The sequence below is a fragment of the Centruroides sculpturatus genome, unplaced genomic scaffold (genome assembly GCF_000671375.1).
Source record: "Centruroides sculpturatus isolate CEXI.00-Female unplaced genomic scaffold, Cexi_2.0 scaffold711, whole genome shotgun sequence".
Taxonomy (NCBI): domain Eukaryota; kingdom Metazoa; phylum Arthropoda; class Arachnida; order Scorpiones; family Buthidae; genus Centruroides; species Centruroides sculpturatus.
In genome coordinates this window covers 33,487-45,930 of record NW_019384941.1, presented here as the reverse complement: position 1 = coordinate 45,930, position 12,444 = coordinate 33,487, and the positions used below count along the sequence as shown (strand labels likewise).

Below are 12,444 nucleotides of genomic sequence, written 5' to 3'. Positions count from 1 at the left end.
ATTTATGATTAATTAGATTTATTGATGCTACAGGAAGAAATAGCAGTTTAAAAGTTTATTATGAAAATGTTGAAAGAAATATATGGGTGTATTAAAATATAAAAATTTTTATTTTTTAAGATATTTTTAAAAACTTAAGTGTAAATTAATGTGTAATCTTTTTAAATTGTAATTAGAAAAAGGTAACATCTGCATTGACCAAAAATGCTCGATTGTAATGGCATACCAGATTTGTTACATTAAATATATTTTAATTGGAAATTGTTTTTTTTTTCTCTTCCCTCAGTATAACAAGTCTTAGTTCACAAGAATGTTTAAGATGGACAAAAGTATAATATAAGTACAGCTTTCCCTTGATAATCCGACAGGTATGAGACCAAAGGGGTGTCAGATTACCAAAAGTGTCTGGATTACCGAAACTGATTACATATTTGGCATTGTTTTGCTAGCAGTAGCCTACAATATTCCCTATTCCAACTGTTCGAACAGAACTGCTCACGGAAAACACACAAAATGTGTCTCATCGTGTAAGAATTGGGTGGGGAGATTCACATCGCAACATGCTTCTGTGCAAGCAGACACGTAACGGGGACGGGTACCTTGACGGGAAGTGCGTCGGACTACTGAGCATGTCAGATTACAAAACGTCGGACTATCATGGGACAACTGTAATTAAGGACAAGAATAACAATAATAAATTTAAATGCTTTTTAGATATAATAACAACTACATAATACATAAATGATTGAAAATGTATTTAATTTGAAAATTATATTAATTCTTTTAACTGTTTTCCACAAAATATATTTCGTAAAGTAGATTACAAAGATATTTATGAAATTAAATATTTTATAATTTTAACTATCTTTAAACAATCATCAGTTAGTATATCCATCATATATATGAGTTACAGATTATACAGTGGCTGGATGGCTGGGGTGGTTATGGTATCTGCTCATTGTTCTGAGAGGTCCAGAATCATATCTGGGCAGATGAAAAACCCCAGAAATGGTCTGCCCTGAATATGCAGGACCCCGTCTTGCACTGTTCAGCCATCACTATTGTGGGCCTGGCCATCTTTTTAATTTTTAAAATATTTTATTGTGATCCACCATCTGAGAATTTTTTTGACATTTTTATATAACGAGGTGAATGAGTAACCTCGAATAAAAGGTCACCTCTGCCATAAAGACTTTTATGTTCTTGATGTTGAAGAACGAGATATGAAAACATTTTATTGTTTCTTCTGATTTGTGAATAATTTTTATTATTTACTCTGTTTCCAATAAGTTCAATAACACATTACATTACTGCCTACTTATATGGTTATGCACTTGCAGTAAGGATGAGACAGTCTCACTCAATGAATCACAGAAAACCAAAATCAAAACATCACTTTAAAAAAAACCAAAAAAAGAAAATCTATTTTTATATTAAACCTTTTTTTTGACACTATTTAATGAGTGAAACTTTCTTTTGGCTTAAATTAAAACAAAATATTCACTTGTTTCTCACATGGAAAACTTGCAAATTAATAAACTGTGTTTAAAAATCTTTTCTAAATTATCTCCATTAGATAGAAGTTTGATTGTCATTTTATAAACATTATCTTCCTTTATTTTTCATATTTTTTCATAGATTTATTATAAAATAAAAAATATTAGTTGTCCAAAAACAAATTTTATGTTTTTGGACATTGAAAAAGTCTATTAATTAGCACCCCTTGATAAAAATTGATCATTTGTGGCATCAGTATCAACTTCAATTCTATTTCTATTAATCAACGTATTACATCAAGTTTATAATTCTATATACTATTCTATGACAACAACACATGCTTGAATTCTTGTTAATTTATCAAGTTAGTGTTGCATGACAAATCATACAAATATGTTTGTCATGCAACACTTTTAAAAGTTTTTGTTTCAAGGTATGAATTATATTTAAGTGCAGTTACAGAAGAATGTATGCAAATATGGAGACCTACTGTATGATTTTATTTAAATTTTTCAAACTATGTAGATAATAATTATTAATTGATTTATAAATTGTTCTTTTATTTTGCATACAATATAATGAACATTTTTATTGGACAAAAGAATTAAAAAATATTGGGTTATACAGAGAAGCAGCTATTACAGAGTGCAAACATTTGTTGTTAGTTCAAAATTTGTGCTGAAACTGATCAAAGGAAAAGGCAAAAATGAATTCATGAATTAAATGGGTGTAACCTTGCCTAGGCTTATGAGTTGATGTATCAAGTAATTTTCTGCATCTGAAATTCTCTATCAAAAATCTACGGGAAAATCTGCAACTTGGCACGTTCTACATTCTCTGATAGAACAAGTGACTTTTCTCACATTTTTTGATTTTGGGCCAATCAAAATTATATGTAATGAGTATAAATTTGAACAAATTTAATATGCATTTGCTGGCTGATATATAAGAGTATGGTAGAAGAAAGAAAATTCAATATAAGACAACATATATTTAATTTTCTTTCCTCTACCATTTCCCAAAGTTAGTGTATTTATTTAAAAATTAAATATTAAAATGTTTCAAATAACTGTCTAGCTTTTATCACCCTTACATTTGATATTTTGTTTGGATAAACTTTGAAAATATTATTGTTAAATTTCTGATGGCATTTGTATTATCAAAATGTGTTTTCTAATTAAGAAAATATTAAAAATTTTATAAACATAATAAATTCTATCTTACCCCAGGTAATACTTTTAGAAGCTTCATGTTTGATGGTTGTATTTGTAAGACTAGATATCCATCTCTTCCTAATTCGATACATAAAATTGGATTTTCAATCATATTTTGAAAAGAAAGAGATTTTAATTTCAAAACAGCAGAATTGTCTGTTGATTGTAATCCAAAACTCTGAAAACATACAATGAATAAGATTAAATTCATAATTTTTATTATTATTTAAAAATAAGATCTTTTGACATACCGAAAGAGGCATACTGATGAAATTTCTACCATCTTTTAAGGAGAGTAAATGTAAAGTTCTAGTTTTTTGTTCCACACATGCAAAGTAATTATGGGTGACAAATTCACAACTAATTGAATAAGAAAATAAATAAATATATTTTTATTAACATATTTACATGAACATTTAGAATTAGGGTTTACTTTGAGTCAGCTTGAATCCAAGGTGCATGCACTTGAGAAGTTTTTACAGAAGCACTATTGATACTATGAATGGTAACAACAATATGAGAATTTTTATGAATCTGAACCTTAATGATATCCTTACTCGCAGAATTGATGTAGAACTGTTTATAACTGAAATATAAAATATATTTTTATAAATTAAAAAAAGTCATTCATTTCTCAATCTACAAAGCAAAATGACTATGATAACAATCATATAATTATTCATAATGATTTATTGTTTGTAAAAAATGTCAGCATAATAAATTTTAGTATCATAAATTTAAAAACTTCTATGTTCAATTAATAATTATGTTTGATATTTCAATAAATTATATTAATTAACATAGATTTAGATGTATGAATCTCTTGTGTAATTTTCATTTTACAAAATTATGCTTTAAAATACTTCTAAAAATATTTCATTTTCAAACTGTTTCACTTTCATGTATGACAGAAGTCCTGTAATAAATTCATAGTTCCTGAACCATTCTGTTTAGATATGGTTTAGACATGTAAATAAAGTCTTTCACAATAAATGCTACAATTTAAATTACTGTAATTATGTTAATTATTTCCTGAGATGTATGCAACAAATGCCAATAGATTGAGTAACCATCGAAATTCATCTCATGTCTGCATTCAAATGTCTTGTTGTCTACTACTTCTAGGAAGCACTGTAAATAAAAATGGCAACTCACCAACAGAGATGGTGTTTCAAGTTCCACAATTTGCAAAATCAGAATCGATCATCATCACGCAACACAAATAATTTGCAGGAGCCAAAAATTTATGGCTTGTCACTGAAGAGTGACAATGGATATGATGTTGAGCCTAGGAAGAATTTGAGTATTGGTTATTTGTGTGCCATGTGACACGAGGTGCACACTTTGAGAGACTGTAATGGGCAAATGTGAAACTTGGTTAGTTCTCCAATGTTTAAACTTACATTACAACATTCTTGGATAATAATTAACATAATCACAATAATTTAAAATGGTAGCATTTGTTTTAGAAGACCCTGTATTTATTACCTACGCTCCAATTGTATTATGTAGCCAATATTAGTATAGACTACACGATATACTTGCAGGTTTGTCTAAGTACACACTGTGATGTTTGCTTAGCATATTCCTTGAAACATATTCCCATTGTTAAGCAGCACATACTCATATTTAATACAGAAAGTAATTGTTTGTGATGCATTTACAAAGTGTGATAATTTAAGTGCCCACTTTTCAATTATTCGGTATAATATGCAATTTTAATTTGTATCTTTATATTAGCAATGATCATAAAAATATTATTTGCAATCAAAATATAACCGTTAGAAGAAAATATAAATGAAAATAGATAGAAGCCAAAATGAAAATTATATATATTGTTTTCATGCACATTACCAAAGCTCACATTACTTATGCTAACATGACATAGGATAAAAAAACATAATCTAAATTAAATAAATTAAAATTTTATTTAATTTAGATCATTTCAAATTTGATCCAAGAATTTTTAATGTTTATGTTTTTATATTTAGTTTTCTCTACATTTAATAATTTAAATATACAAGGTCTTCCAAAATGAATGCTAAACTTTCTAATTACTGTAATTATTTTAATTATTACATTATTACCAATTGATGAAGTAACTGTCCAAACTTCATCTCTCATTTGCATTCAAATATCTACCACCTCTAGGAAGTGCCATAAACAAAAATAGCAACTGCAACAAAGAAGGCATTTTGTATTCTGCAGTTCACAAACTTGGAATCACTTTTTATTCTTCTGAAACTGTGAATATCATCAAAGAATGGTTTGCCTTACATGGTGGATCTCTTTTGAAATTCTCTGCAAAACTCATACTGTACAATGAGTGATTCCAACTTTACAGACTGTAGAACACAAAATGCTTTCTCTGTTGCAGAGTTGCCATTTTAATTTATGATACTTCCCAGAAGCAGTAGACAACAAGATGCTTGAATGCAGATGGAAGATAAAACTTGAACAGTCATTCTAGAGATTGGGGTATATCACATACTTCTTGAATAATAATTAATATAATTACAGTGATTTAAAATCGTAGCATTGATTTTGGAAGACCTTATATAATAAATATATTTTTCACATATAGTTTTGGTAAAGATAACTGAATGTCTGAATTATTTGAGATGTTTTTAAACATGTTTCCCCTCTCAAAATATGTTTTGTAAATCTAATAAAGAGCTCTATAAAGAATATAATTTATCACAGGTCATAAAAAATACAAATTATTAATATCTACAATTTTTAACAAACATTAGAATAGAACCATTTATAATATATCTGAAAAACTGAAAAACTAAAGTATAAATATTTATATCTTAAAACTTCATGAATTGTCAAAGATTCTTCTGATGATTAATGATAGAATGGACAGCATCCTACCTGTAGAATAAGTTTAATAACTTTAATGTACAGTAATGCAGCACATTTCATTTTGCAGCTTTGAAGCAACAGTTAAATACATAACTTTACAATATGTCTGCTAGCAATCACAGAATTAAACACGGGAGAAAAATTCAGCCCATGTCAACTGATGACAACTAGACGATTTTCTTATAATACTTTTTCATAGGGGTGCCTGTATGTTTTTATATATTTATAATATGCCAAGATTTGCAATTTTCCAATAGTGACTCTCTAGATCTCTCTCACTCTGATTACCCTACCAGCATGAAGAGCTTATGTAATATTGGTATATTGATGTTAGTGTCATCCTACTTGCACAGTTACCTGCCAGTATCACCTGCCAGAAGGACAGACTACTGCCCATTCTATCATTGAAAATCATTGATCCATATTATAATCATTTATCTTCAATCTTCAAAAAAGTAAAATTTTGTGGTACATTTAAGGAAGAGCCAAATAATTAAATCACAAAGTTAATTCAGGAACTTACTCCAAAACAGGAACATTTGGCAATGTCATTTCCCATTCTAATATTCCTGTCGAAGGATCCCAACCTCGAATGTACTGGCCACCTCCATTAAGCGTAATTAAATCTATAAATATACAAAGAAAATGGGAAAAATTTTATTAATAGTTAAAACAGTAATTTTTAGACTTTCAAAAATATATAAATGCTCATTTTTATACAAATCTTTAATATGAAATTAACAAAAGCTTTGAAGAATACTGCAAATTGCTTTACACAGTATTTTAAAACATTATTATTATTATAAAAGTAATCTTAGATTAGTAAAAGCTTATTTATTTCTATTTACTACTAATGAAATCAAGAACTAATTTTGACTTATAAACTTTTTATAATTTAAAGAGATTTTAAAGTTGAAGAGAAATCTTTAATATCATGTAATTATAAAAAAAACAATTGTTTTTAACTATATTAACTAATTGAATTCAAGGTTAAACATTAAAATTCTAATGTTATATTCTAAAATAATGATCTTTTAGCCATTGATATTAGTTGTAAAGTACAGAAACAAATTGAACTTTTGAAAATTTGTATTTGTAGCCATTGCCTTGCAGTGATTTGTACAATTCTACTGAAGATAGCAGAAACACTTCTTGAAAATGTTTCAAAAGTAAATTTTCTGTGGACTCCTTGAATAAGATTTGGAGTTGTGTGTTAATACACATAAAGTAATTGTTCATAGTTATCTTAAATATGCATAAAAATTTATTTTATATTGTATTTCTTGTAATATTACCTAATAAAACTTTTATGAAAAAATAATTTATATAATTCAAACAAAGATTAAAAAATTTCTAAATTATAATCAAAAATATAATAAAAAAATAAGAATTATTATTATTAAATTTACAGATATGGTATATAATTTCTCTCTTTGTGTTATTAAATTTCTCTTTTTATCTCTTAAATAATATAAAATAACTGTTATATTTGAATGTAAACAGTTTACAATAAACTAACTTGTACATCATATAAATTTTTGTCAACAATCTTATAATATAATTATATATTAAAAAAAATTATTAGCTAAATATATAATTTATGATATAATCTTAATTCAGAAAAAGTCTACTTCTGGTACAAAAGCTGTATGTAAGGTAAACCCTCACTAATCTAAACGCCACTTAATCCAAACCAATTTTCTTCATTTTCTGCTATATTTTCTAGTCAAAAACAAAAAATATCATAGATTATTTTTAAAACACAACAAATAGATAAAATTAACGTGTACCAAATAGAGTAGAGTTTCTATAGTCTGTCACAAGCCCTGTGGAGTGTCAGATTATCAGATTACTGGGCACATAATCTGATAATCTGACACTCCCCAGGGCGACAATGAAATTTTTGTGTTACTGTTCGTCAATGTATGAAAGAGAAAGAGATTGACATATGTATATACTGTCAGTTACTAGTTGTTTATATACATGCAGTTGACAAAACAGTCACAATTATGATTAATAAAACAAACTAACCTGTGAACAAAATGCATTTTTTTACTGTACAGTATGTATGTACTAGCCCACCAGTGGCCGAGCGGTCTTTGTACCCTAAACACTGGGAGTTTGGTCGTGGGTTTGCACCGTGATCGAACAGGCTGGCTGCTTGGAGTTTTCCGGGTTTTCTCCTTGCCGATAACGACTAAATAGGAGGCCAGTTCCCCATAAAAGTCCTCCTGGAAGGCATTCTTTTCCCTCGCGTAACATCGCACCCCAGAGAAGGCAACGGGAAACCACTCTGGGTACTAACCTTCCCTAGTAACACCTTGGCGTATTATTAACTACTTACTAATCTGCGCCATGTGTCGCTGATGTCAGAAATCTGATATGGCACCAAGAAGAAGAAGAAGATGTATGTACAGTACATACAAAAATCCTTATCCCCACCAATCCCACGTTTGTCATGTTATAGATACTTTACCAAAAATTTTTTTATGTATATATTAGTCTGTAGTGTTTGCTTTACATATAACTCTGCTAATCCAATAATCATCATCATACAATAATTAGCTCAAATTACTGAGCATTCCCTTTATGTTAATAATACATTTGTTAAAAACTTACCTCCTTCAGAAGATAAAGCATTGAAATTCCCAATGGCACTTTTTTCAAGAACTTGTCTCCATACTGCAAAAAACCAAACAATTATAAATATTTACTAACAGTATTCAATTAAAATTAACCAAACAATAAATTTTAGCATTATGCATAAACCAAATTTTTAGAAAAATGAACATTAAGTATACAAAATCAAACAATAATTGCTAATTAATCATTCTTATGGCTGCAATGACTCAATCTTCAAAACAGAGATGTATGGAAATGTAGAAAACTTGGCACCAGAGTGTAAATCGAAACAACAGAATTCAAAGACAAGCAGTTTTGTTTTTATTCTGAGGAGACATCACAAATAACATAAAAAGAAACTTCATTCATTAAATATAAAAAAAAAACAATTTAGAGAAAATATGGCCAAGAGTTTTATATACTACATCATGTTCTTGACTTGTTTATCATAACATTTCATAGATACTTTCATATTTAAAACCATTTCATTACATTTCCTGTATAATTTGAAATAATTTAATTTGGTTTCTTAAAGTTTGGGCTATTATTTAGTTCAATTGAATTAATAGATATAATTAATTTTCAAAACAAAAGTGTGTTTCTCTCTTAATAAAATAATCAGAAATGTTTCATTTTGGACATTTTTTACATAAATATCATTTCAAAAGTAACTAAACAAATTTATACGCAAAGATATTGCATGGTTCTCAAATTAAAATCATATTCCATTTCTGACTTTTTGTATTCAAAAGTAACTTATGTATATAGTGCCTCAAATGCAATCACTTTCCACAGCAATGACCTTAATCTCAAATTATACATGTATGAATGTTAATGCATCGAAAATATAACACGATAGGATCAGACTCATTTAGACTAGGGCTTCTTAAACCATGGGTCATAGCCTCAAATGGGGGTGTGCAATCAAATGTAGGGAATTGTAAAAATTTGACAACAATAAAATTTTGTATTAAGTATTTATGCAAAGTGGCATTTTCAGCTTTGCATCTCTGAAAAACATTGAAGATGCCCTGAGTCCTGCAGTATCAAATATTAAGTCAAAATTTAATTCTTTATATAAAAATAAACAAACACACCCATCTTGTTAGTATGGAAATTTGATTTTGTCTTTAATTAATAAATGGCAATAAACAATAAATTACAACCATACTGGTCACTTACGGTGCCAACTGGGGACAACTTTAGAACCTGAGGCCCTCCAACACTCTTGGCCAGCTAATGCTTTCAACCTCAACATGGCATATATGTACACACATAAGCAATCCAAAAACCCGATTTTTAAGTGATGCCAACATTTCTTTCAAAAATTTTTAATTAAAATTAATTTATTATAATTATTTAAAAAAAATATGAAATGGTGATGTAATTGCCTACCTCTAGCCAATTATTTTACATCTAATTATTAAATGGTAAAGTAGTAGGTACTGTATTTCAAAGAAGTGTTTTATGATTTATTTCCAAATGATTTTTGACTATATACAAGTTGTCATCAGCAGTCATTGCATAATGGAATAGCATACAACAATTTTCAGAATGAGAAAATAAACATTTTTAAAACTGTTTTTTATTCTATTATAATCCATTATTATCTATTGCTGAAGATGACTTGCATATAATGGAAAATGTTTCAGTGAATAAAAAGAAAGGTGGTATCCTCAATTTAGCATGTAAATGAAAATTTAATTATGACACATAGCAATAAATATAAATAAGAACTGATTATGTTATTTGATTTGGAAATGCTTAATTTCACTGACGTTCCCTTACTTTGCCGACTTTCCAGAATTTGGGCACACTGTATTGTATCTATAAAAGTATCTACACAAAAGAATTTACATATTAAATCATTTTTCTGTACTGTTTAAAAATTTTATTCAAATGTATTATTTTTAAACACACAAATTCCTATGTAAAATTATAAACATTAAATTTATTAATCTTAAAAAATTTACAAAATTCTCCAATAGACAATACTTTAAGAAGCGTCTTCTCACTTTGTCTCTTTCACACACCAGGAAATAACAATCTCATGGCAGTGTCAATCTTGATTTAAAGACTTCTCATCTCCTCCTCAATATTTAAAATGTTAAAATCGTTGTAAGTTTAATGCTGTATATATTTTTTTATCATGTATATTGATTGTTAACCCGTTTTTATTTATATTTTACTCTTTAGTTATAGGCATTATTTTTGGGGATGATATCAATTGTCTTATGACATTTCCTTTTGCATATGCAATAAATAAATATAATCTTTCCTCTGGTGACAGCATAGTCAATTAAAATACATATATACATTTAATACAATGTGTATATATATATATTTTATTAAATGTATACTGTATATATTTAATGTTTTACATATTGAAAAGGACTAGAAACCTCTAACGAGAGATCAGCTCTATCATGAGACTGTTACTTCCTGATAGTGTGTGACAGGGACAAAGTGAGAAGACACTTTTTAAAGTACAGTAATACCCCGACTTACGCGAATCCGGAGTTACGCGATTTTCAAATCTCGTCGATTCGTCTTTTGTTTGAGCGCCACGCAACTCTTAATTACTCATTTCCCCCCACACTATTGTTCGGCTTACATGTTCGGACGTGTTCGACATATAGCTACAATTTATTTTGTGTTATTTGTATGTATTTATATGCAAAATTATACCCCGACTTACGCGAATTCGACTTACGCGGTTATCACTCGGTCCCACCTATCGCGTAAGTTCGGGGTATTACTGTACTGTTTATTGGAGAATTTTGTAAATTTTCTAAGTTTATACTTATTGTCCCAGCCATTTTATTAAATGAATATTCTTTTCATATTTTTTGTTCTAATTCAAATTATGTAATTTTATCAAAAATTTATAAACTATAAATCATTAAAATTACGACTTTCTTACAGAGAGCTCCGGTACGAGTATTGAGCATGGCTAAAACATTCTGTTCCGTCACCACAGCTAATTTGTGAGATCCGGTTATCAGAGGATCCAGATGTACATATTTTACTTTTCCTATATATTGTTGTCTCCTATTTAAAAATAGAAAATTAAAAATTAAGTTATTAATATCTTGAAGATAAAAGTTTATATAAAAATAAGAATTAACAATAATTATTCAATTAAAATTGCATGGGCAATCAAATGAAAAGTTTACTTGCAAGCAATGCGCTTGGAATTGCAGAGAGTTGTTAATGTCAGACTAACTTGTCAAGCGCCATTATCTATTTAAAGTTTCAAATGCTATCTTGAGTTTGTAGTGAGTTTGTAGTGATTAAATGTTTAAAATTTAAATATTTCTCACAAAACATAACAGAATAATAACAGCTCATTGCATCAAGTTTATTTATCTGATCATTTATTTAGTAATACAGTAAAATTTCATTTTAATGGATCGCTTGAGCTGCTGAAAATCATCCACTGCTCTGAGAATCTGTTATATCTCTAACAATGGATTCCCACACACCCAGAAAAATATTCATTATTTGAAACTCGTTCATCTCGGTTTGTTCTGATACTGCTTTTCTGCCTATTGAATACACGACTGCTTGATACTAGCGACATCACATACCCTACAGTCTGTTCATTTATGCTGAAACTTGTCAGAAACATCTTTGCGACTTAAAAAGACTCGACAGCCTTGCTCAATTTTGACTTGAACCAGAATCAGAATGTTCACTAGGTGCATCCTTCTCAATTGTATCAGCCTGCTGACTCTCTTTATAGAATTCTTCAATTGTACATATTCCAGATGTAACAATTTCATCATTGAACTTTACAAATTCATGGAAACATCCAAATATTAACTAAACATTGAAAAAAAATGTGATGTTTACAATAGATGGAGTTAGAAAAAATCCATTATTCCAAGTTACAGGTCCATTAAAAAAGGGTACATTGATTTGGCAAGACCTGGGAAAAAAGAATCTGTTACTCTACAATCAGTTAAAACAAGATTCTACTGTATTATTCATAAAAGCTATTTTATATATCCTGTTCTGCTATCCATTGGTGCACTGACAATTATCATAACAAGGAAATTAACATCATCACCGACAGTGTTCAGCCATTGCCCTTCTAAGAAGAAAGAACTTCCACCCTATAGTTAATAACATCTATGACTTTACCAACAACTCCAACAATGCCTACCATATTAACTGGACCCGCTCTCACCAGGGCACCATAGATATTGAACGCACTGACAACTTGGCAAAAGCTGCCTGC

General features: G+C 28.8%; 1 protein-coding gene across 1 annotated transcript in view; it reads right to left on the bottom strand.

Annotated features, from left to right (window-relative positions):
* Positions 1–12,444, bottom strand: part of LOC111632124 (ER membrane protein complex subunit 1-like) — a 40,837-nt gene that overhangs the window by 23,665 nt on the left and 4,728 nt on the right. The window contains exons 2-7 of the mRNA XM_023376489.1: positions 11,125–11,252; positions 8,199–8,261; positions 6,103–6,205; positions 3,145–3,297; positions 2,963–3,071; positions 2,722–2,889 (exon numbers count right to left, since the gene is read on the bottom strand). Of these exons, the coding sequence (XP_023232257.1) occupies positions 2,722–2,889; positions 2,963–3,071; positions 3,145–3,297; positions 6,103–6,205; positions 8,199–8,261; positions 11,125–11,252 (724 nt within the window). The remainder of the gene's footprint in view (positions 1–2,721; positions 2,890–2,962; positions 3,072–3,144; positions 3,298–6,102; positions 6,206–8,198; positions 8,262–11,124; positions 11,253–12,444) is intronic.